At 39.4% G+C, this 26,304-nt stretch overlaps 1 protein-coding gene and 1 non-coding gene across 5 annotated transcripts in view; one reads left to right on the top strand and one right to left on the bottom strand.

The window, feature by feature from the left end:
* Positions 1-5,777: 5,777 nt before the first annotated feature.
* The window catches only part of ZNF684 (zinc finger protein 684), a 29,690-nt gene continuing 9,163 nt past the window's right edge, over positions 5,778-26,304 (bottom strand). Inside the window, exons 1-6 of one of the 4 annotated variants that reach the window (XM_042996772.1) lie at positions 20,719-20,847; positions 19,304-19,412; positions 18,943-18,981; positions 13,147-13,273; positions 12,725-12,820; positions 5,778-7,232 (exon numbers count right to left, since the gene is read on the bottom strand). In XM_042996772.1, coding sequence (XP_042852706.1) covers positions 6,328-7,232; positions 12,725-12,820; positions 13,147-13,273; positions 18,943-18,957 — 1,143 coding nt within the window. In that variant the 5' untranslated portion in view covers positions 18,958-18,981; positions 19,304-19,412; positions 20,719-20,847 and the 3' untranslated portion in view covers positions 5,778-6,327. Of the gene's footprint in view, positions 7,233-12,724; positions 12,821-13,146; positions 13,274-18,942; positions 18,982-19,303; positions 19,413-20,718; positions 20,848-26,304 lie in introns of those variants that run through there. The other 3 variants (XM_042996771.1, XM_007077392.3, XM_042996773.1) reach the window with 3 other exon arrangements.
* LOC122241570 lies at positions 24,718-24,910 on the top strand. Its single transcript, XR_006221837.1, has one exon. It is a non-coding gene; the product is annotated as a U2 spliceosomal RNA (small nuclear RNA).

Below are 26,304 nucleotides of genomic sequence, written 5' to 3'. Positions count from 1 at the left end.
ATTTATTTTTGAGACAGAGAGAAACACAGCATGAACAGGGGAGGGTCAGAGAGAGGGAGACATAGAATCGGAAACAGGCTCCAGGCTCTGAGCTGTCAGCACGGAGCCCGACGCGGGACGCGGGGCTCGAACTCACAGACCACGAGATCATGACCGGAGCCAAAGTCGGCCGCTTAACTGACTGAGCCACCCAGGCGCCCCTCTAGACCAAGTTTTAATCAATGAAAGCCATTTTAAAATTTCTTATTAGGAATGATAGTTTCTCCCAGAATTGTACCAGAATGATAATTTTCCCCATGAATTATAGTGTGCAAAACAAAAACAAAACCCTTTTGCCCAGAGTGGGTTTGAGACACTTTCTCTTTTACATGGTTTTTTATTTGTTTGTTTTTTGTTTTTTGCAGATCTTTTTACCTCAATCCTCTGCCCCCACCCTTTAAAATAAAATGTGTGGAGGCACCTGGGTGGCTCTGTCCATTAAGCCTCCAACTTTGGCTCAGGTCATGATCTCACTGTTCATGAGGTTGAGCCCTGAGTGAGACTGCACACTGACATCACGGAGCCTGCTTGGGATTCTCTCTCTCTCTCTCTCTCTCTCTCTCTCTCTCTCTCTGCCCCTCCCCCATTCATACTCTCTCAAAAATAAATAAACATAAAATAAAATGTGTGTATACTATCAGGCCTTATTGTAAGCATATATCTAATATTCATTCAACAAAAACATGTTGATCAAGCTCATGTTATGTACCAGGCATTGATTTAGGTGTGTACTAATGAACAAAACAGATGAAAATACCAGCCGTCATGGAGCACTTGTTGTATTTTATTTGATACTAATAAATTTTTGATGAAAAACAGGATATTTCTCCTACAAATTACTTAATTACAAAGGAAAAAAAATGGTAATTTTGCAATGGAGAAACCTGGTAGATGCCACCTTAACCAAGTGATCAAAGTTAAAATTACCAGTAATGAAACAAGTCAACATTGTGCCTCCTGTCCTGAAATGCTGAGAATATCACTTATGTAATATACTTGCCGAAAATGCATTCCTTGAATCTAATTATGAGAAAACATCAGACCAACTGAACACGAGGGACATTCAACAAAATAACTGGCTTGTACTTTCCAAAAATAACAAAGTCATGAAAGATGTTGAAAGGATGAGGAATTATTTCAGATTAAGGGAATCTAAAGAAATGCAGTGGGAAAAGACCCTGAATAGCCAAAGTAATGTTGAAAAAGAAAATCAAAGTTGGAGGCATCACAATCCCGGACTTTAGCCTGTACTACAAAGCCGTAATCATCAAGACAGTATGGTATTGGCACAGAAACAGACACATAGACCAATCAAACAGAATAGAGAACCCAGAATGGGACCAAAAAATGTATGGCCAACTAATCTTTCATAGCAGGAAAGAGTATCCAATGGAAAAAAGACAGTCTCTTTAGCAAATGGTGCTGGGAAAACTGGACAGCAACATGCAAAGGAATGAAACTGGACCACTTTCTTATACCAGACACAAAAATAAACTCAAAATAGATGAAAGACCTAAATATGAGACAGGAAACCATCAAAATGCTATAGGGGAAAACAGTCAACAACCTCTGACCTCAGCTGCAGCAACTTCTTACTCAACGCGTCTCCAGAGGCAAGAGAAATAAAAGCAAAAATGAACTATTGGGAATTCATCAAGATAAAAAGCTTCTGCACAGCAAGGGAAACAATGAAACTAAAAGGCAACCAACGGAATGGGAGACGATATTTGCAAATGACGTATTGAATAAAAGGTTATAATCCAAAATCTATAAAGAACTTATCAAACTCAACACCTGAGAAACAAATAATCCAATGAAGAAATGGGCAGGAGACATGAATAGACACTTTTCAAAAGAAGAACATCCAGATGGCTAACAGACACATGAAAAGACGTTCAACATCGCTCATCATCAAGGAAATACAAATCAAAACCACATTGAGATACCACTGCACCCGTCAGAGTGGCTAAAATGAACAACTCAGGCAATAATAGATGTTGGCAAGGATGTGGAGAAAGGGGAACCCTCTTGCACTGTTGGTGGGAATGCAAACTGGTGCAGCCACTCTGAAAAACAGTATGGAGGCTCCTCAAAAAAATTAAAAATAGAACCACCCTATGACCCAGCAGTAACACTACTAGGAATACACTACTAGGAATGTATCCAAAGGATACAGGAGTGCTGATTCATAGCCCCAATGTTTATAGCAGGGCTATCAACAATAGCCCAAGTATGGAAAGAGCCCAGATGTCCATCAACTGATGAATGGATCAAGATGATGTGGTATATATATACAATGGAATACTACTTGGCAATGAAAAAAAATGAAATCTTGACATTTGCAACAATGTGGATGGAACTGAAGGGTATTATGCTAAGTGAAATAAGTCAGTCAGAGAAAGATCTATGTTCTCACTAATACGTGGAATTTGAGAAACTTAATAGAAGACCATGGCGGAAGGGAAAGAAAAAAAAATAGTCTGAGAGGAAAAAAAACTGAGAGGGAGTCAAATCACAAGACTCTTAAATACAGAGAACAAATTGAGGGTTGACGGCGGGGCCGGGAGGGGAAAATGGTAATGAGCATTGAGGAGGGCACTTGTTGGGATAAGGACTGAGTGTTATATATATAAGTGATGAATCATGGGAATCTACTCCCGAAGCTAAGAGTGCACTGTATACTCTGTGTGTTAGCTAACCTGACAATAAATTATATTTTAAAAAAAATTTAAAAAAAGTTATGCTACCAAAGAAATAAATTAAATAAATCCATAAATCCATATGGTCTTTGTGAGAGAAAGAAAGAAGAAAGAAAGAAAGAAAGAAAGAAAGAAAGAAAGAAAGAAAGAAAGAAAGAAAGAAAGAAAGAAAAAGAAAAGAAAGAAAAGGAAAAAAGAAATGCAATGGTAATCCTGGTTTGGATCCTGGACTGGAAAAAAAAAAATTTGTTAAAAAGAACATTGTTGGTTTAAATACAATGTGGTATCTTGAATTGGATCATAGAACAGAAAAAGGACATTTGTGGGGAAAGTAGTGAAATATGAATAAAGTGTAGAGTTTTTCTGCACTTTTCACTTTCCCTGATCTCTGTTGGATATATTAAGTTCTCATTATTCCTCTCTTCAGATTTGTAAGTTACATATTCTATTTCTATGCTTTTCTACTCTTAATTTTTTACATCTTAGAAGGCCTAAATGTTCTCCTTTTTTCTAAACATGAGGACTCCTAAACTCAGATTTCCCTTTCCATTTTTTGTTTTCTCATTACATTTTTCATATTTGATTCTTAAAAATTACCATATATAATCAGAAAAATGAACAGTTTCATTGGGGGGGAAATGCCAATACACCACCTATGTATAAATAAAAGAGAGAAAAGGCATTTTGAATTATCTTTTTATAGAGTAAAACAAACAAACAACAAACCCCCGGAAAATCTCAAGGTATGACAAACTGTAAAGAGGTGGTAAAAATCAAGGGATTTCTCACCTAAATTGTGCGTGGCTGTCTCAGCCACAGAGCACAAATAGACTAGGGAGTTCTGGGAATCCAAGATGTTTAGATGAGTCCAAGCATGGTTCTGTTTTTCTTCTTGCCAAAATTTTGTACAGCCTGACAATGAGGTCAGTGGCAAAAGCTGTCTAGGAGGCAGTTTATATCTGTCCAGTACTGGAAATATTTTTTTCTACTAGTGCATTCCTACTTCCACTTACAGAAGGGAGCAAAATAATTTATGAACCCCAGATTACATGCTTCCTGATATATTACAATTAAAACTCCCTTGTTTTATTCCCTTATCCCCAGAGCAGGTCACCGCACACTTCTTGCCACGTTGACCCACACAGCTGCTCTTTCAAGGGGCCTCACATCATGCTGGCAACAGTAGAGCCCCCTACCGCCTCTCTCCCTAACTACTACCTTTAAGGAGTTTGGAGTTTCTCAGATGAGAGATAAGGGCTTGGGAAAGGGAGACAGGATGGGAATGGTAAAACTAAGTAGGACAAAATGAGGATCTCATGTAGGAAGTGAGAAAAACGTTGAGCTGAAAAAAAGGCAAGTCCTGTGACTATAAATACCTAAAGAATTTCCGGCATGGCTATCAAACTGATTCTGAAAGACAATTCCAAAAGAAAGGGGTTCCAGACATTTTTGGAACTACGAGAGTAAAACCAGCCTGTAGCCTCCTGAAACACTTGGGGAGTATGAAAGAAAGAAGATATTCGGGGCATCTGGGTGGCTCAGTCGGTTGAGGGTCCGACTTCAGCTCAGGTCATGATCTCGCGGTTCGTGAGTTTGAGCCCCGCATCTGGCTCTGTGCTGACAGTTCGGAGCCTGGAGCCTGCTTTGAATTGTGTCTCCGTCTCTCTGCCCCTCCCCCACTTGCGCTTTCTCAAAAATAAAAATTAAAAAAAGAAAGAAGATATTCAAAGTCACTTGTTAAAGATGGCAAGACAGGACCATTGCAATAGGTATAAGGACCACTGTATTGAGATTTCAATTGGGTAGAGAGATTGGTCTTAACTCTGAATACAGCATGGGCAAGTGGGAATTTATAGCCAAGGAGCAAGGTGGGAATCAATGGGTGGAAAATCAGAGGTAAGGAGGATTCTGGCTAAATCGACCTAACAAACGCGACTGTTGCTGAAGACAGGCCAGGGTGATGGATGGTAGAGGATGAGGAATCTGATCAAATACCAAGGGTAGGGAGTTCTGGTTAAACTGACTCCATGAGATTCTTGCTAAAACCATTTTACAAGGAAGTGCACAGAAGAGAAGGCCTAGAAGGTGCAGGCGACTGATAAAAGTTTGGTCAAGCGAAGAATTCTTGTCAGTAGACAAGATTTAACTTAGTTCCATAAGTTCTTGTGTGCTTGTCCAAAAAAGTACTATCTCTCACAATCATTACTCAATGTTACTCTTCAAAAAATGGCTAATGAAAGAAAAACAATGCAACAGTTATAACTCAGCTTAAGCTTGAAAAGGCTTGATTTCCAAATTTAGGTTCAGGTTGTTTTGTCACTACTCAGGAAAAGGCATAAAGTTTTTTTGACATTATCAAGGAACACTGTGGACAGCAATTAAAAACTCCAGCTTAAATAATGGGTGGTTCATCCTTTTAAGGGACTATGCATAACTTACATAATATCACATTCCAAAGTGAAGTCGCTAAGGAGGGACATGCTCTCTGCAACTTAACGCCGCCTATGCTGTCACAAGGACAACTCCAGGCACCCATAAGAGCTAAGCCTGTCTCAATTTCTTACAAGAAAACAAAAACAGACACAAAAACTCACTCCCCCAAAGTTGCAAAGTATCAGGACACCCTAGTCTATTAAAATCAAATACAGATGGTACCTCAGTTAAACATTACTTGAGCTGTGCTTACACCTTATGTAGATACACCAGTGAAAAAGAACAGGAATGTGTGAAGGGCAAATGTTTTATTTACAAACTTATTTTCAACTGAATGCTTACCGTAATACAGAATACAAATGCTTTTCCCTCTCAATTGGTATATTGTTTTGCTGCTTACATACACAGGAAAACATCTTTTTAACAAGTTTTATAATTAAAAATTTTTTTTAACGTTTATTTATTTTTGAGACAGAGAGAGACAGAGCATGAACAGGAGAGGAGCAGAGAGAGAGGGAGACACAGAATCCGAAACAGGCTCCAGGCTCTGAGCTGTCAGCACAGAGCCCGACGCGGGGCTCGAACTCACAGACCGTGAGATCATGACCTGAGCCGAAGTCGGACGCCCAACCGACGAGCCACCCAGGCGCCCCAACAAGTTTTATAATTAAAGAGGAGACTGAGACTCAGTAACACTGCCTTGCCCATTAAAAGTGCCAAATGGATGAAAATATTACTGAAATTCATACTTCGTATTAAACCACATTTTTTCACTTGCAGGTTTTTAGGATTGGAAGAAAAAATGATATGTGCTTCACTCTTAACATATAATTTAATACGTAAACATTTTATACTCACACTTGCATATTTGATAATTTGTTATAAAAATAAAAATCAGAGACGGTAAATGTAGTTTTCACTAATTCCTTCATTAATTTATGCTACTTTTTAAGCTCCATGCTCTATTATTTATAAATCAATGTTTTCTGTGATCTTTTTAACACTTTATTATCACTTTCAGAACATGACTGGCATTATTTTTTTATGGGAATCTACTTTGCCAAATCCAAATTGGTGGATTTCTCTTCACCATGAATTTTCGATTTAATAAGATTTATCTAATATTTAAGGCTTTGTCATATTCACAGCATGAATATTATGTATGAGTTTTCTGGTGTACAATAAGATTTGACTTCTGGGAAAAAGCTTTCCCACATTTGTTACATTGATAGGGCTTTTCTCCTGTGTGAGTTATCTGATGTCTAAGGAGATGTGACTTCTTGATGAAGGCTTTGCCACATTCAATACACCCATATGGTTTCTCTCCTGTATGAATTCTTTGATGCGTAACAAGCACAGATGTGTTACCAAAGGCTTTGCCACATATGATACATCGGTAGGGTTTCTCTCCTGTATGAAATCTAGAATGTTTATAAAGGGATGAGCTATACCTGAAGGTTTTCCCACATTCTTTACATTCAAACGAGTTTTCGAGTGTATGAGATTTCACATGTTGGGTAAAGGAAGAGTTCCAAGTGAATGACTTCCCACACTGATGGCATTCATAAGGCTTCTCTCCAGTGTGAAGTCTCTGGTGGACCACCAGTTGTGCTCTGTACATAAATGCTTTCCCACAATCACTGCACACAAAGGCTCCCTCTCCATTATGGATTTTCTGATGAGATGTAAGGTGAGACTTCCTGCTATAGGCTTTCCCACAGTCGTTGCATTCAAAGGGCTTTTTCCTCGTATGATTTTTTTCATGTCTAATGAAATGAAACTTCTTTTTGAAGGTTTTCCCACATTGAGTGCATTCATAAGAGTTTTCTCCAGTATAGTATGTATTATAATTAAGTAAATCTAAAGTAGACTGCAAACTCTTCCCATATGATTTACATTCATATGGTTTTTTTCTTGTAGGATTAAGGCTTGTGCTCATGTTATAACCATGGTATCTCTCCGTAGTCAGAATTTTATTGAAGGTGAACAAAACTGAATTCAAAAAATTGTCTTTGCTTTCTTGGTTCTTCTCTGATTCATCAACAAGCAGCCAATCAGCTTCTAAAAAGGAGTACAATAAGACATGCCTCGTTAATTTTTTCCATCAACAGTTATTGAAAGAAACATGATTTCAAATCTAGTATCTAATTCTGAAATAAATCCTGTATTTGCCTTGCTCTTGAGCTTTAAGAATAAAACTGCTGAAGAGGAAATGGGAGATGAATGACAATGAGAACAGATGGCTTATCTTGTGACCTATGGAAGACAGTTAAATAGGCACAAGTTACAGTGAGTAGGGCACAAAGGAAGTCAAAAGGTTGCTCAACATTGATGCATGGTTATCTCACAGAATGGAGACCTATTGCAGGGATCTACCCATGGATGAGTGACCAGAGGAACAAGAGACTCTGGAGTTAAGGGAAAATATCAGAGGAAAAACCAGATCTGGAGGCAGCAGATCAGAATCAGAGTCCCCACCACCCCGGTCCTAGATTACCCTGGTAGGACAGCTCCCCGTTTCCCTCATTCACATCTCTTTCTCCTCTTAATCACCTGGCACAATGGCAGTTACCTTCAAGAACATTCTTACATCTCCAGTCCTCTAACTCCATCCAAATCACAGGTGAGACACGTCTGCAGAGGGCACCAATCTACAACAGCTGGGATTCATTCTCCTGTGTCCTTGGAAGCCCAGGCACAGATTCTGTCTGCTTGCTATTGCTTTTATTCTGGTTGGGTTTCTATATACGACAACTATTTGTTGTATTTGTATTTGACAAGTACAGTTTTTACATTTTCTTTCAATCTACCCAACAACCTAGTCCTTAGAAAGCTGAAGTCACATTTTTTCATTCCTATCCTCAAGACACTACAAATCTCCAGTCGATCTCTCCACTAAAAAGGGGGGGAGGGTGCCTGACTGGCTCAGTCGGAGGAGCACATGGCTCTTGATCTCGGGGTCATGAGTTTGAGCCTCATATTGTGTGTAGAAACTGCTTAAAAAAATAAACTTAAAAAAAGAGGGAGAAGGGGTTAAAACCCCCCTCCTGAATTTCTCTCCTTGTGGAGTGTTAGTACAACACCCCAGCTTCTAACCTCATGCCTTCTTCTCTGTGGAGCTGCTCCAAGCAGTGGGCTATAGCCACCGGTACACATTTTTTTTTAAATTTTCTTAACATTTATTCATTTTTGAGAGACAGAGAGACAGAGTGTGAGCGGGGGAGGGGCAGAGAGAGAGGGAGACAGAATCCAAAGCAGGCTCCGGGCTCCGAGCTGTCAGCACAGAGCCCGATGTGAGGCTCGAACTCACCAGCAGAGAGATCATGACCTGAGCTGAAGTCGGACACTCAACCGACTAAGCCACCCAGGCACCCCTTCGGTACACATTTCTTTATGCAGAGTGAAGTTCCTGTCTTCTTTCCTCGCTGCTTCAACTAATGGGAAGCAGCAGCGTCCTGGGTTCCCTCAACTAAGAGTAACCAACTGAAATATCCAGGGCAATCAGCCTGGTGAACAAAACTATACATTATAATGAATTCATTCATGGTATCTAAGCACGCATTTTTCTAGTCCTGAACAAATACCTTCTGTTCCAAGAATTCTAGACTCTAAATAATTACAATATTTTGCTCATGTTCCTTTCCCATCTTAACTTGCTCTACCTCATCACCTCTCACCCTATTTAGTACTTACATATTCTTTAGGGAGGAGCCATTGTTCCATAATCTCAAAAAATGACTCCTCTCATCTTTGCATACTTTAAGCTCCATTTTCTCTGAACTTCCAGGACAGTCCCACTGCTGCCCGAAACCACTCATTCTGACAATTAGCTAGAAAAAAACTGCAATGTTATTGTACATCCAACAAATCTTCCACACTCATAAAATTTTAAAATATCTGATATGGCTGTTTTGCCTCTCAACTACAATTTTCACACCTTGGAAAATGGTAATGGGTTTTTTTGCTTTCTTTGAATCCTCCTCAGGAAACGTAACAAAAGCTTCACTGAAAGAATAAGAAGCATCCCACAGTGCCTGACTTTACAACAGTAAATTAATGAAATGTTCGTTAAATATCCAGTGTGTGCTCAGCAATGGTATAAAAACAAAAAATGATATAGGACTTTCTCTTCAGGGCATTATCATGAGAAAAGATGCCTTAAAAGCACACAGGGTTTTAAAAAAAAATGTTTTTTAACATTTATTTATTGTTGAGAGACAGAGAGAGAGCACGAGCAGGAAAAGGGCAAAAGAGAGAGGGAGACACAGAATCCAAAGCAGGCTCCAGGCTCTGAGCTGTCAGCACAGAGCCCAACGCAGGGCTTGAACCCACGAACCATGAGATCATGACCTGAGCCGAAGTTGGACACATAACCAACTGAGCCACCCAGGTGCCCCATGAGCATATAGGGTTTTAAACTGGTGCAGACACCCTGGAAAATAGTATGGAGGTTCTTTAAAAAATTAAAAATAGAACTACCCTACGACCCAGCAGTTACACTACTAAGTATTTAGCCAAAGGATACAGGTGTACTGTTTCAAAGGGGGCACATACACCCCAATGTTTACAGCAGTGCTATTGACAATAGCCAAAGTATGGAAAAGGCCCAAATGTCCATGGACAGATGAATGGATAAAGATGTGATATATATATATACAATGAAGTATTACTCAGCAATCAAAAAGAATGAAATCTTGCCATTTGCAACTATGTGGATGGAACTAGAGGGTATTATGCTAAGCGAAATTAGTCAGAGAAAGACAAGTATCATATGACTTCACTCATATGAGGACTTTAAGACACAGAACAGATGAACATAAGGGAAGGGAAGCAAAAATAATATAAAAACAGGGAGGGGTCAAAACATAAGAGACTCTTAAATACAGAGAACAAACTGAGGGCTGGAGGGGTTGTAGGTGGGGGAATGGGCTAAATGGGCAAAGGGCATTAAGGCACACACTTGTTGGGATGAGCACTGGGTGTTATACACAGGGGATGAATCACTGGAATCTACTCCTGAAATCATTATTGCACTATATGCTAACTTGGATGTAAATTTTAAAAAATAATAATAAATAAATAAATAAAGTTTTAAAAAAATCTAAAAGAATATATGTCAAGTTTTCATGAAAGAGCCATAGTAGAGCTGGGACGGAGCTTCAAATAGGTAGAGATTAACATAGGCTGGAGTTATCATGAAAGAGGAGAACACTGAATTCAGACTTAGTAGCATGCTGGTTTTAGAGCACACCAGTATCAAAAGAACTGACACACAGAAGAAAATCGTGTACAAAGTTCACTAAAGAGCCCAACTGCCATGGAATAGGGAAAAGATGAACCGTTCCAGATAAACAGAATGGGATCACATTAAAGAGACCTTAAAAGCCATTTAAGTATCACTTAATAAATGTTATAAAGGGATAACTCCTGCTAATTTGTCAGAAGAGTGACTCAGAAAATGAAATGATTTGGATAAATCTTGCACGAACATCTAATATAAAACAGAAAATAGAACAGAATTGGCAACATAGAATCATGAATGGCCTAGACACCATAGCAGGAGTTAAAATTCACTTGGTTTGTATTAGAAGTTGGGGTCCCAGGAATGTAAAATACACTTAATTGGTGTCTTAATCATTTGAAACATACTTCTTTTACGGGCTCTGTGGAAAAAGAAAATTTTATTTTAAGTCAGTCTTGGATAACCTAATAATTGAAATCACCAGTAATAAGTCTAACAGTATTTAAGGAAACACTCGTGACACAGAAAAGCTAAGTTGCTTACCACAGTGATTCAGAGACTGCAAAGCAGCAGGCCAGTCATTATCCTTGATTATAATTTAAAGAGAAAGGTGAAGGTTGAAGCATATTAAATATTGGTTACTATGAATAAACGGAGATTAAAGCCAGGTGGGGAAAATTATGGGAATGGGAAGTTGGAGAGGCACAGAGAGCACAAAGAAAATCATGCGAGTTCTTCAGAGGGATGCAGTTTCTGAAGGAGTTACTGTGGGAGAAGTTCTGGAGAGAGACACGAAGGCAAGAAACAAAGGTGGATAAGCAGGAAGTGAGGGTGAGGGCAGATTAGCGAGGAACCAACTCAAATGAAGCTGGAGAATTTCCAAATGACATCAGTATCACCAAGTGAAGCGGACAGATGCACTATAAGGTAGATACCCCAAGTCAGCAGTGAGATGAAAGATGAGCAAGGTGGGGTACAGAGATGGGGTATATGCTATAAGAAAAGGTTTTTTGGGTTTTTTTTTTTGAAAAGAGGAATAATTAGAGCATAAAGTTCCTGTAAGTTTTAAAATAAAAATCTCTTTAAAAAATTAAACAAAAAAAATAAAAATAAAAATAGCCAACATATACTGAACTCTTACTATCTGCCAACTACTTGAACGGGTTTGCATGTAGTAACTCACACAATCTTTAAAAGAAACCTGAAGTGAGGATTAATATTATCCCTGTTTTATAAATAAAGTTGTGCTACAAAATAATTAGGTTAGACAGTGACTGGTGGAGTAAGACTTCAAATCTACATGATCTGACTACAGTGTAAGAATTAGACGTATAGGGGCGCCTGGTTGGCTCAGTCAGCTGAGCTTCTGACCTCAGCTCAGGTCATGATCTCACAGCTCATGAGTTCGAGCTCCGTGTTGGGCTCTATGCTGACAGCTCAGAGCCTGGAGCCTGCTTCAGATTCTGTGTCTCCCTCTCTCTCTGCCCCTTCCCCGCTCATGCTCTGCCTCTCTCTGTCTCTCAAAAATGAATAAACGTGGGGCACCTGGGTGGCTCAGTCGGTTAAGCGTCCGACTTCGGCTCAGGTCATGATCTCGCGGTCCATGAGGTCGAGCCCCACGTCAGGCTCTGTGCTGACAACTCAGAGCCTGGAGCCTGTTTTGGATTCTGTGTCTCCCTCTCTCTGACCCTCCCCCATTCATGCTCTGTTTCTCTCTGTCTCAAAAATAAATAAACGTTAAAAAAAAATTTAAAAAAAAATGAATAAACGTTAAAAAAACAAAAAACTAAAAAAAAAAAAAAAAAAGAATTAGATGTATAAAAAAAGATCTGGGATCATTTTTTAGTTTTGTTTTACAAAGTAGGCTCCATGCCCAGTGTGGAGCCCAATGCGAGGCTTGAACTCACGACCCTGAGATCAAGACCTGACCTGAGATCAAGAATCGGTTGGTTAACTAAGCCACCCAGGCACCCCTATCTATGATCATGATGAGGAAAAAAGAAGAATGAGGACTTGGGGAATTAAGAGAACAAAGCAAGGACCTACATAAAACAGGAAGCATAGGGAGCCTGGGCAGAGAGGAAAGGGACATTCCTCCATATAAGAGCTGAGCAAAGACAAAAAACAGCTACGTGGGCCGAGTGAGTGAAGGTGTCATCTGCGGATCTGACAATGAATTGGTAGGTCAAGCATACCCAGTCACTTCCAAAGGTGTGGCTTTTAAGAGGTGCTTCAAAGGTACCTGTCCCTCACTGACCAACTGGAATCTCAGTTCCAAAGACTCCCATCTGCCTAGCTTTCTCTCACTCACCTGGATAGCGCCAACATGGGTTCTCCCCCTCCACCATCCATGACTCCTGTCCTTGCTCCTCCTTGAAGATCACTTTTGTTTTGGTAACTGGACCCCCTGTTCGTGGGAAACAACACAGAACTGGAGACAAAGTGCGAGACACAAACAACTACCTCACGATTCAGGTCTGCCTCCTTGAATCTCAGAGCCTGGAAAGGATGACAGACTTTAGAACAATGTCTGTCTCCGCCATTTGGAAGGTGGAAGCATAAACACACATTCTCTGTTTATGCTTCATCTCAAAGGGGATCAAGAGTCTGTGACCACTGACATTCAGGGCCAAACTCCGTAATGCTTTAGAATGTCCACACGTCCCACAGGAAGGGCACTATGAGTACATGCTCAGTTACAGTGAAGAGTTAGTTACCACCCACTGTCCTTACCCACTGCGGTGAGGTTTCTAAAGTTCTCCAGCATCACATCCCAATACAAGGTTCTCTGATCACAGTCCAGCAGCTGCCACTCTTCTGGGGTGAAGTCCACAGCCACATCCTGGAATGTCACCGATCCCTGTAACGGAACATTCATCTTCAAACTAAAGTGTGCATTATCTGTTGGTGGGAATGCAAACTAGTGCAGCTGCTCTGGAAAACAGTGTGGAGGTTCCTCAAAAAATTAAAAATAGAACTACCTTATGACCCAGCAATAGCGCCATTAGGAATTTACCCAAGGGATACAGGAGTGCTGATACATAGGGGCACATGTAACCCAATGTTTATAGCAGCGCTTTCAACAGTAGCCAAATTATGGAAAGAGCCTAAGTGTCCATCAACTGATGAATGGATAAAGAAGCTATGGTTTATATATACAATGGAATACTACTCGGCAATGAGAAAGAATGAAATCATGCCATTTGCAGCAATGTGGACGGAACTGGAAGGTATTAAGCTAAGTAAAATAAGTCAGTCAGAAAAGGAAGATATCATGTTTTCACTCATATGTAGATCTTGAGAAACTTAACAGAAGACCATGAGGGAAGGGAAGGGGAAAAAATAGTTACAAACAGAGAGGGAGGAAGGCAAACCACAAGAGACTCTTATATACAGAGAACAAACTGAGGGTGGATGGGGGCATTGGGGAGAGGGGAAAATGGGTGATGGGCATTGAGGAGGGCACTTGTTGGGATGAGAACTGGGTATTGTATGTAAGCCAATTTGACAATAAGTTATGTTAAAAAAAAATAAAACAAAGTGTACATTATTTGGGAACTTGCAGGAGAATCATGGGAGCCTCTTATGATCATATATTCATTGTTAAGTTTTCATAAAGTTATATATGATAACTACCGTATGCTTGACTCAGAAATATACTTTGTGTGAGAAACAAAAATCACATTAAAAATATTCACTAGTGTCGGGACAATTAAATCGAGTAAAGATCAGTCTCTTTAATAAGTGGTGTTGGGACTAGATATCCACATGCAAAAGAATGAAGCTGGACCGCCTTAAACGCACATAAACACCTCACATCATATATAAAAATGAACTAAAAATGGGGGCGCCTGGGTGGCTCAGTCGTTGAGTGTCTGACTTCGGCTCAGGTCATGATCTCACAGTCTGTGAGTTCGAGCCCCGCGTCAGGCTCTGTGCTGACAGCTCAGAGCCTGGAGCCTGCTTCGGATTCTGTGTCTCCCTCTTTCTCTGCCCCTCCCCAGCTCACGCTCCGTCCCTCTGTCAAAAAATAAATAAACATTTAAAAAAAAAATTTAAAAATGAACTAAAAATGGATCAAAGACGTAAATGTAAGAACTAAAATTATAAAATTCTTAGAAGAAAACATTGGAGTAAATCTTCATGAGCTTGGATTAGGCCATGGTTTCTTAGATATGAAAGGAAAAGTGTAAGTGACAAAAGATAAAAATAGATAAAATGGAAATCACTAAAATTTAAAATATGTGCTTCAAAGGACACCATCAAGAAAGTGAAAAGACAACCCACAGAATGGGATGAAATACATGTAAATCATATATTTTGGTAAGAAATTTGTGCCTAGGATATAAAAAGAACTCTTACAATACAACAGTGAAAAGACAACCCAATTTAAAAATGGACAAAGGAGGGGCGCCTGGGTGGCGCAGTCGGTTAAGCGTCCGACTTCAGCCAGGTCACGATCTCGCGGTCCGTGAGTTCGAGCCCCGCGTCAGGCTCTGGGCTGATGGCTCGGAGCCTGGAGCCTGTTTCTGATTCTGTGTCTCCCTCTCTCTCTGCCCCTCCCCCGTTCATGCTCTGTCTCTCTCTGTCCCAAAAATAAATAAAAAAAAAAAAAAAAAAAAAAAAAAAAAAAAAAAAATGGACAAAGGATTTGAACAGATTTTCTCCAAAGACACAGACACTCATATGAGCATGAAGCACATGAAAAGATGCTCAACATCATTAGTAAATAGAAATCAAAGCCACAATGAGATATTGCCTCACACCCACAAGGGTTGTTAAAATCAAAGACAAACAATGACAAGTTGTGACAAGGATGTAGAGAAACTGGAACTGTCATACACTGCTGGTGGGGTTGTAAAATGGTGCAACAACTATGGAAAATAGTTTTATAGTTCCTCAAAATGTTAAACATTGAATTAACCATATTACCCAGCAATCCCTCCTAAATATATACCTAAGAGAACTAAAAATATAAAACCTGTAGACAAATGTTCATAGAGAAGTATTCATTAATAGCCAAAAGTGAAAACAACATGGGTATCCGTCATCTGATGAATAGATGGAATAACAAAATGAGGTATATCCATATAATGCAATATTATTTGACATACGTGTAACATTGATGACCCTTGAAAATACTGTTACTAGGTGAAAGAAGCTAGTCAAAAAAGATCACATATTATATTGTCTTAGTTACATAAAGTGTTCAGAAAAGGCAAATCCATAGAAACAGAAAATAAATTAGAGCTAGGGGATAGGACAAATAGGGAATGACTGCCAATATGGGGTTTCTTTTGAGGGTAATGAAAATATTCTAAAATTAGATTGTAGAGATGGTTTTACAATTCATGGACAGACTAAAAACCACGGAGTTGTATATATCTTAAATGGGTCAATCTGTAATATGTGATTATGTCTCAATAAAATTATTTAAAATACTGCTTATATGTTCTTCATTCATTCATTCATTCATTCAATGTCTAATGAGGACCTACCAGACACTGTATTAGTGATACAAAAAAGAATAAAAATGTTACTGGTCTCAGAGATCTTACAATCTATTACATACTACAAAGTAAATATATATAAGTTAGAAGGGCTATAAGGTTAACACGTCAGATTCACCTGACCATAATAAAATAGAATATAAGACCTTTTTTTACATAATAAAATATATCCTCTCAACCGTAATGTTAAAATCATGTTTAACTAACTTAAGCTGAAATTAAAAAGGCATGTGGCTACATGTCTACCACAAAGACATAGTTAAAACCATATAGAACAGGGGTCAGCAAACTACAACCCATACCCCGGCCTGATGTTTCTGTAAATAAAGTGTTACTGGAATATTTATACCCACTCATTTGCTTCAGATGCAAAGTTAAAATTGAGTAGCTGCCACAGAGGCTGTATGGCCTTCAAGCCTAAAATATTTACCATCTGGCCCTTTAAAAAGTTAGAAGACTAGGTAGGATTTATCCCATGAATGCACAGATAGTTCAATATTGAGAAATATATTAGAAATTCTCTCAATTCCTATATTAAAGATAAAACATTATTTTACCAACAGGTATTTTATTTACTTATCTATTTTTTTTATTTTTTAAATGTTTTATTTATTTTTGAGAGAGTGCAAGCAGGGGCGGGGCAGAGGATCTGACAGCAGTGAGCCTTGATGTGGGGCTTGAACTCAGGAACCATGAGATCATGACCTGAGCCGAAGTTGGACACTCAACTGAATGAGCTATCCAGGTGCCCCAACCAACACATATTTTTAAAAAAACATATAAGAAAAAAGGTTTCCACTTGATGAAAACAATGTTCACAAGCTAAAAATCTTTAACTCGATTAAAAACAAGAAAACAAAAAACAAAACAAAACTATTTACCAAAATACAAGAGGAAACAATGAAACACTGGAAACATTCCCATTAAAATTGGAACAGAAAGATACTCGCTAGCAATTTATAGTTCCTGGGGCACCTGGGTGGCTCAGTCAGTTGAGCATCCAACTCGATTTCAGTTCAGGTCATGATCTCACAGTTTGTGAGATTGAGTCCCAGGTTGGGCTCTGTGATGGAGGCACTGAGCCCGCCTGGAATTCTCTCTCTTCCTCTCTCTCTCTCTGGCCCTCCCCTGCTCACACATGTACACTCTCTCAAAACAAATAAACATTTTTAAAAAATTATAGTTCCCCAAAAACCCTGTCCATTGCAATAAGACAAGAAAAAACATGAAGACATACATATTGAGCAGTAAGGAACAAACTCCATTTGAAGAGTGTATGATTGTCTACCTAGAAAACCTAATAATCAACTAAAAAAATCTTGAACTTAATAAGAGTTCTGCAACATTAAAAAAATTTTTTTTTTAATTTTTAAAGAAGAAACAGGGGGAACCCGGGTGGCTCAGTTGGTTGAGTGTCTGACTTTCGGCTCAGGTCATGATCTCACAGTTTGTGAGTTCGAGCCCCGCATCAAGCTCTATGTGGACAGCTCAGAGCCTGGACCCTGCTTCGGATTCTGTGTCTCCCTCTCTCTCTGCCCCTCCCTTGCTTGCACTCTGTCTCTCAAAAGTAAATCAACATTTAAAAAAATTTTTTTTTAATTAAAAAAAATTAGTTCTGTAAGTTGACATAAAGTCAAATAGATAAATGCATACTTTCCTATACACCAAAATAACCAATTAGAAAATACAATGAAAAAAGATCCATCCCATTCTCAACAGCAACTTAAACCATATGTAAGAATAAATATTACAAGAAATTCTTATACGAGAAATGTATAAGAATTATAATAACAAACCTATAAAAATGTAAAGAAGGACCTATATGAAACATTAGAGAATACATTATTGAAAACTAATGAAATTTCTACAAATTAATGGAAACATATATTGCAATCACAATAAAAATACCTAAAATACTCCTTTATAGACCCTGACAAGCTAATTCTAAAGTCCACATGGAACAGGGCCCATGGGTGGCTCAGTTGGTTGGGCATCTGACTTTGGCTCAAGTCATGATCTTCCGGTTCTTGAATTCAAGCCCTGAATCGGGCGCGCTGCTGTCAGCACAGAGCCTGCTTTGGATCTTCTGCCCTCCTCTCTCTCTGCCCCTCCCCTGCTCACTCTCTCTTTCAAAAATAAATAACATTTTAAAAAATACTAAAATAAAATAAAATTCACATAGAAGAGAAAATGCTCAAGAATACTAGCAGACGCTGGAAAAGATATAAGATTTACTTATGGTTCCAGAAGAATATTAAAAAAGATATGTACCTGAACTTACAAACTGAGTTCGCATAGTGCTGCTTATTGGCACTAAGCTCTTTGCTTACTCTAGGAAACATTTTAAGAAATACAGCATGCTATATAAAATGTGATGTTATATTTATCACAGGGTTGTTGCTATGAATGTTATTTCTCTTTTTTTTAAACTTTTTTCCCCAAGTTTATTTATTCGAGAGAGAGAGAGAGAGAACAAACACGAACAGGAGAGGGGCAGATTAAGGGAGAGACAGAATCCCAAGCAGGCTCCACCTACAGTGGAGTGTCAGCAGTGCAGAGCCCAACACAAGGCTCAAACCCACAAACCACAACATCATGACCTGAGCTGAAATCAAGAGTCAGAGCTTAACCAACTGAGCCACCTAGGCACCCCTGTGAATATTATTTCTACCATTATCTCCATGAAAACCCATTATAAGATATTTTCTTCAGAGAACTGCATCAGGAAAATCTTTACTTCTCTAAGGGATTGTTTCCTTTATCTTTGTGGACAATACCAATACGTTAACTGGTTGACTATCCATTTTCTGTGATTGCTATAAAGACTGGGTACACATATGCAGCTCAAATTTATTCCAACTATGTACAGACCCTGTGACGTGGATATCAACTGATCAATTTTCTAAATTTTCTTTTGCACCTGATCTATTCAATCTATATTTTCCCTATACATGTCTATACATGTCCTTTTTATATAGATTTTTGAGAGTTTTAAATGACTCAATAAATGGATACCTACCTGGAAGTTGATCATTTTCTGGAGCTCTTACACACAGATCTATGAAAGTAAAAATAGGAAAAAGAATAGAAAGACATGAAAAACCAAAACGCAATGTAGAAAAGAAAAGAGGCACTATTAGAAAAGAACTCTTGGGGTGCTTGGGTGGCTCAGTTAGCCAAGCGTCTGAATCTTAATTTCGGCTCAGGTCATGTCGCAGGGTTGTGAGATTGAGCCCCACATCAGGCTCTGTGCTGAGCATGGAACCTGCTTAAGATATTCTCTCTCTCTCTCTCTCTCCCCCTATCCCTCTCCCTGCACCTCCCCCCATGTTCTCTCTCTCACGCAAAAAAAAAAAAAAAGTTAGAAAAGAAAGACTCACATTGCAGCTTCAGTAAATGTCACCTAGTGAGAGAATGACGATTCTAGGAGATGTCAGGAAAGTCCATATTTTATAAGTGCCGAACTCTACTGGTGGATCTGTTATGAATCTATGAAATTTAGGTAAGTATGTTGTACATTTTTGTCCTACTGATCTAATGGCAAGTTGTTAATCTTAGAACTAGTGACATTTTTTTCTTCCCAAAATTTTATCCTAAGAAAAAAAATAATAAATAAGTCTAAAAACTAACTAAAACCCTGGTTTCTGAAACTCTGAAACTCAGTATATCTCTGGAGTCAGTCCTTCCTGTGACTCTCTGGTCTCTGCTCTGAAGCTGGGAGAAGAGAGCTCAAATTAGGTTGGGTTTTCTTGAGAAGGCTGGATTGAGGGATCCAGGAATTTTTTTTTTTTTTTTTTTTTTTTTTTTTTTTTTTTTTTTTTAAAGACAGAGCCTTCAGTTTAAATTCTAAATCTGTCTCTCTCTCTTTCTTTGGAAATCCACCATCTTCTATGAGCCAGTATAGTTTTTTAAGAATTTAAACCAGCAAAGTTGGGGCCATAGAAAGGCTAAAATATGCAAGAGGGACAGCTTTATTTACACAGTCTTCACTGGAAGATCTGCAAATTCACCAAAGACTATTAACAACACCAACAAAAGACTACAAATCAAAATTTATTCTGCATTCATTGCTCAAATATTTCAAAAGGAGAATAAATACAACTCTTTTTTTTGCAGGGTCCTAACTACACTTGTGGCGATCATAGCACAAGGTAAAACTTGTCAAATCACTAAGTTGTACAGCAGAAACTAATGTAAGATTGCGTGTCAACTATACTCAAAAACAAACAAACAAAACGCCAGAATAAAATTCGGTAAAACTCGTCTGGTTCGACTCTCAGCTCTTTCACTTATTGTCAGTATAAGCAAGTAACTTAACCTCTCTCTCAGCTTCAGTTAATTCATATGCAAAATGGAGAGAACACTTACTTCAGACAATTGTGAGAATATACTGAGAACATGGCAAGTTTCTCTAGAAATACTTCCTAGATCCCTTGGAATGGTTTAATATTGCCTTTTGCGGGCTCTGGTAGGGCCAGCGATGTTCTTGTAACCAGGAAAGGTAAAGCCTGAAGCACATATTCCTGCACTGTGATCTCTACCTACAAGGGCAGGAATACAAACTGAGCCTGCCCCATCCCTACTCGGGATCCGGGAACCCACTTGAGTGGCAGTTAGCCCCTTCTCTTGCTTTCTCTGAACTCCAGAATTGGACAGGACCCACACATCCAAACACTAAATCGCTGCACGTGGGGGTTGTGAAGTTTTACCTTCCTTTGGGTACGCCAATAAACTGGTGCCTATCTTTCTCCCCGCCCTTCCCTTACGTCCCCAAGCTCCGCAGAGTCATACCTACCAGTCTTTCACCACCACACTCCCATCTTTGGTTCTAAAAGATCAGATTACAGAGATCTCCCACAGGCTCTCGGGGAGAAAACCCCGTTCCCCCTTCACGCGGCGCAGGTTGGAAGATTACTGAACACCGGCTACCGCCCCACTGCGCGTGTGCGGAAGTAACTGCCGCCCAGGTTCCCAGGTCCCCCCGCGGTGCAGGCTATTCTTAGGGGACTACATTTCCCATAGGCCTGTGGAGCTCGTTTCCGGAAGGCTTCAGAGGCCTCTGCCTCTTTGTAGGGAGAGTCCTGGGTTGGTATCTCTGGGACTTCCATGAGATCCAAGCTCATTTATAAGAGGGAAGTGTATATATCATTTTCGTTTAAAAATACAAGACACCAGAATTTTTAAATACTAGAAAATCTAAATCAGCACTATAAGATAATAATCTACCCTTAGTTCAGTTTCTTTTAGCAATGCACTAGCTTAGGTCCCAAAAAGAAGGTGAAGCGGAGGACCCAACAAAGAAGACTGAGAAGGGATAAGGTGTGAGACAGATGTAAAAGTAGAAGAGTTTGGTTCTGCAAAATCAAGGGAAGAAAATGTTTCAAGAAGTGGGGAATAATCCAGCAGTATTAAATGCTGCTAATTAGTCAAGTAGGATGATCACTAAGAATTGACCATTGGATTTAACATTGTGGAGGCTGTAGAAATATCCCATTTTGGCGTAGTGGTAGAATTTCAATAAAATCTGATAAGAATTTGATAAGAGTGGAATGAGTGGAATTTGATAAGAGTGGGAAGAGAGGAAGTGTGAAAAGCAAGTACAGGCAGTACCTTTAAGAAGTTTGGCTTTTTTAAGATGAGTAGAAAAAGAAAGCTGTCGTTGCATATAGATTTGGGGTCCAGAATTTTTTTTAAGATGGAAGAAATTATAGTATGCATGCTAATTAAAATTATACAGTAGAGGGAGAATACAGGAGAAATGGGATAGTTGCAGGAAGAAAAGTCCTTCTGGAGAAAAGGGATGGGATTCAGTACACTGTGGAAGGATCAGTTGTGAATGTGGACCATTCATCCATTAAAATAAAAAGGGAGACAGAATTTACAGGTACAGGTGAGATACAGATTTAGTGGTGGGAGAATGAGCCTATCTTCTTCTGAATGCTTGTATTTTCTTAGTTAAATAGGAAGCTGAAAGTGAAGGAAGGGAGAAGGTATTGGAGATTTGAGGAGAGAAAAGTAATACTGTATGACATTGATTCTAATATACACTTTTTTCATATTTGAACATCTGCAAAACTGGTATTTTACAAATGATGGCATGCTATAGTTTAACTGGCAGCATGTTTTTTCTCTTTGAAAGTATGTGAAATAATTATGCATCTTATAATCAATGGCATCTGAGATTCTAATGTTATTTAGGAATGTGTAAGAGTGGGGGCACCTGGGTGGCTCATCGGTTGGTGTCTGACTTTGGCTCAGGTCATGATCTCATGGTTCATGGGTTTGAGTCCCCTGTTGGGCTCTGTGCTGACAGCTCGGAGCTTGGAGCCTGCTTCTGTGTCTCCCTCTCTCTGCACCTCCTGTCCCCCACTTGTGAGCCCTCTCTCTCTCAAAAATAAACGTTAAAGGGGGGGGGGGGAAGAATGTGGAAGAGTGAATGGATTAAGGAAATACAGTACTATTGCTTGGTAGCATTAACAGCCCACTTGATATTAGTAGCCACTGTATTCATTGGCATTTTCAATGTCATAAAAATGTTTTTTTATATCTTAAAAAAAAAAAAATCCTTTCTTGGAGCGCCTGGCTGGCTCAGTCGGTTAAGCGTCCAACTTCGGCTCAGGTCATGATCTCGCAGTCCGCGAGTTCAAGCCCCGTGTGGGGCTCTGTGCTGACTGCTCAGAGCCTGGAGCCTGTTTCAGATTCTGTGTGTGTGTCTCTCTCTCTGACCCTCCCCCGTTCATGCTCTGTCTCTCTCTGTCTCAAAAATAAATAAACGTTAAAAAAAAATTAAAAAAAAAATCCTTTCTTAACCTGTAGCCCATTTGAACAACTGCACCATTTCCTAACTTTCCTTCATAGAAAAATCTTTCTAAAGAGCTGCCTCTTGTTGCTGTCTACATCTTCACACCTCCAATTCTCTCTGCAGTCCACTCTAATAGCTTCTTTACTCTACTCTCCTAAAACTGATCTTGTCAAGTTACCAATTAAATTCCAATTCTGTCCTCATTACATCTGACCTCAACAGCATTCAACACAATTAAAATACTTCCTTATCGGGGCGCCTGGGTGGCGCAGTCGGTTAAGCGTCCGACTTCAGCCAGGTCACGATCTCGCGGCCCGTGATTTCAAGCCCCGCATCAGGCTCTGGGCTGATGGCTTGGAGCCTGGAGCCTGTTTCCGATTCTGTGTCTCCCTCTCTCTCTGCCCCTCCCCCGTTCATGCTCTGTCTCTCTCTGTCCCAAAAATAAATAAAAAACGTTGAAAAAAAAATTTAAAAATAAATAAAAATAAAATAAAATACTTCCTTATCTTGGTTTCTAGGACATCTCATAAAAGCTAGGTTCTCCCACTTCACTCAGACTACTTCTGTATTTCCTTTACTAAAACTCTGTTCCTCTGTTCCTCCTCCAAATGTTGGAACACTCAAGGGTTTGACCTTCGGCCTTTGCTTTCTGAAATTGTCCTCTAAATGATCTCATTCAGTCCCATGGCTTGAAATACCATTTATGTGATGATGAGTGAGTGATGACTGAAAATCTGTATTTCCATCTTTCATTTCTCCCCTGAACAGCAGACCCCTAATTCCTTATGCCTACCTGAAATCTCCCCTTAAAAATCTAAACGTCACCTCCAACTTCACATTTCCAAGCCAATTAATCCCTGCCTTCTCCCACCCCCAATCTAGCACTTCTAGTTCAATAAATGCACCATTACCACCTCATTACTCAAGCAAAAATTTAGCAGCCATCCTTGATTTCTCTTATTCCTTTTCTTTTTCTCATAGTATATATGTTTATGAAAGCACATATTTTTTTCGGCAATACTGTGATTTATAATAAGAAATATATATTTGATCTTCATCCCTGTTTTTGGTTCAGAGCTCCTAAAAGTCTTGGAATTTCCTAAGTGATGAGAGCAATAACGGTGTCTTTTGTTATATTACTGAAGTGATTTTGTACTGTACCTAAGCATGGGGGCTGGCTGCCAGGAGAACCAATCATATGATTGGAGATTAGAGAGTTGAAACTTTCAGTCCCAACTCCCTGGCTTCTGGGGAGGGGAAGAGAGGCTGGAGGTTGAATCAATGGCCAGTCGCCAATAACTTAATCAATTGTGCCTATGTAATGAAGCCTCCATAAAAACTCAAAGGACGGGGCTCACAGACTTTGTGGGTTGGTGAACACACGTAGGTACAGAGAGAGTGTTGGCCCAGAAAGGGCATGGAAACTCTTTTCCCTTTCCCCATACCTTGCCCTATGCATCTCTTCCATATGGCTGTCCCTGAGTTATATATCCTTTTATAATAAACTGGTAATCTAGAAAATAAAAATGTTTCTCCAAGCTTTGTGAGCTGCCTAGCAAATTAGTCAAACCTAAGGAAGGGGTTGTTGGAACCTCCATTCTATAGCTAGCAAGTCAAAAGCACAGATGACAATCTGGACTCGTGATGGGCATCTGAAGTGGGGGGAAAAGGGTAAGCTTGTAGGACTGAACCCTCAACCTGTGGGATCTAACACTATCATCAAGTAGTATCAGAGGATTGTTTGGTGGTGGGGGAAAGCTCACACATTGGAATTTGTGTGAGTAGAACCCGGCACATAATAGGTGCTAAATAAATATTTGCAATACTGAATATACAATTGTCCATAGTTTTATCTCCATTAAATGTGTCATAGAACTTGTTTCCCATATCTATGAGTCTATTTCTGTTGTCCTATTTGTTCATTTGTTTTGTTTTCCAGATTCCACATATAGGTGAAGTTATATGATATTTGTCTTTATCTGATTGATTTCAATCGCTTCTCGGCCTTTTGGCTAAGATCAAGTGTAGTATCTGATTGATTTCACTTAGCACAATACTGTCTAGGTCCATTCATGTTGTCACAAATGGTAAGATTTCATTCTTTTACGGCTGAATAATATTCCCTATTCCTGTGTGTGTGTGTGTGTGTGTGTGTGTGTGTGTGTACACACATCACATTTTCTTTACCCATTCATCTATTGATGGGCACTAAGGTTACTTCCATATCTTGACTATTATAAATAATGCTGCAGTGAATATGGTGGTGCATATATCTCTTCAAATTGGTGTTTGTGTTTTGGCTTTTTTGTTTTGGATAAATACCTGGATGTGGTATTGCTAGATCACCTGGCAGTTCTATTCTTAATTTTTTGAGGAATTTCCATATGTTTTTCCATTGTGGTTGCACCACTTTACATTCCCACCAATGGTGTATAAGGAAGGGTTCCCTTTTCTCCACATCCTTGCCAACACTTGTTCTTTCTTTCTTTTTTTTTTTTTTGGTAATAGCCAATCTGACAGGTGTAAGGTGATCTCATTGTGGTTTTGATTTGCATTTTCCCTGTTGATAGCTGACGTTGAGCATCTATTCGTGCACCTGTTTGCCTCATGAGTGTATAAGTGTTCCTTCCTCTTCAATGTTTTGGAATAACTTGAAAAGAAGAAGTACTAACTCATCATTAAATGTTTGGCAGATTTCACCTATGAAGCTGTCTGGTCCTAGGCTTTTTGTTTTTGGAGTTTTTAAAAATATTGATTCAATTTCATCGCTTGTATTGGTCTATTCAGATTTTTTTAATGTTTTTTATTTTGAGAGACAGAGAGACAGAGCGAGAGAGAGAGAGAGAGAGAGAGAGAGAGAGAGAGCAAGCAAGCAAGGGAGGGGAGAGAGAGGGGGGAGAGAGAATCCCAAGCAAGCAAGGGAGGGGCAGAGAGAGGGGGGAGAGAGAATCCCAACCAGGCTCCATGCCATCAGTACAGATTGAGCAGGGGCTCAACTCATGAAGTGTGAGATCATGACCTGAGCCAAAATCAAGAGTCAGACAGGTAACCAACTGAGCCAACCAGGCACCCTGGTCTATCGAATTTTCTATTTCTTTGTAAATCAGTTTCGGAAAGTTATAGGTTCCTAAGAATCTATCCATTTCTTCTAGGTTTTCCAATTTGTTGGCATATAATTGTTCTTTGTGGTTTCTTATGATCCTTTGTATTTCTGTAGTGTCAGTTGTAACTTCTCCTTTTTCATTCCTGGTTTTATTTAGGCCCCCTCTCTTTTTGTCTTGATGAGTGGGCCTAGAGTTTATCAATTATGTTTATCTTTTCAAAGAACTGATTTTTCATTTCATTGATCTTTGCTATGGTTATTTATTATTTTAAAAGTTTATTTGAGAGGGAGGGAGAGAGAGAGTTCAAGTGGGGAAGGAGGAGAGGGAGAGAGAGAGAGAGAGAGAGAGAGAGAGAGAATTGCAAGCAGGCTCTGTGCTGTCAGTGCAGAGCCTAAAGCAGGGCTCAATCTCACAAACCGTGAGATCATGACCTGACCTAAGATCAAGAGTCAGATGCTTAACCAACTGAGTCAAC

The sequence above is a fragment of the Panthera tigris genome, chromosome C1 (assembly GCF_018350195.1).
Source record: "Panthera tigris isolate Pti1 chromosome C1, P.tigris_Pti1_mat1.1, whole genome shotgun sequence".
Lineage (NCBI taxonomy): Eukaryota > Metazoa > Chordata > Mammalia > Carnivora > Felidae > Panthera > Panthera tigris.
The sequence above is the reverse complement of the archived record's forward strand: the minus strand, read 5'-3'. Positions and strand labels throughout refer to the sequence as shown.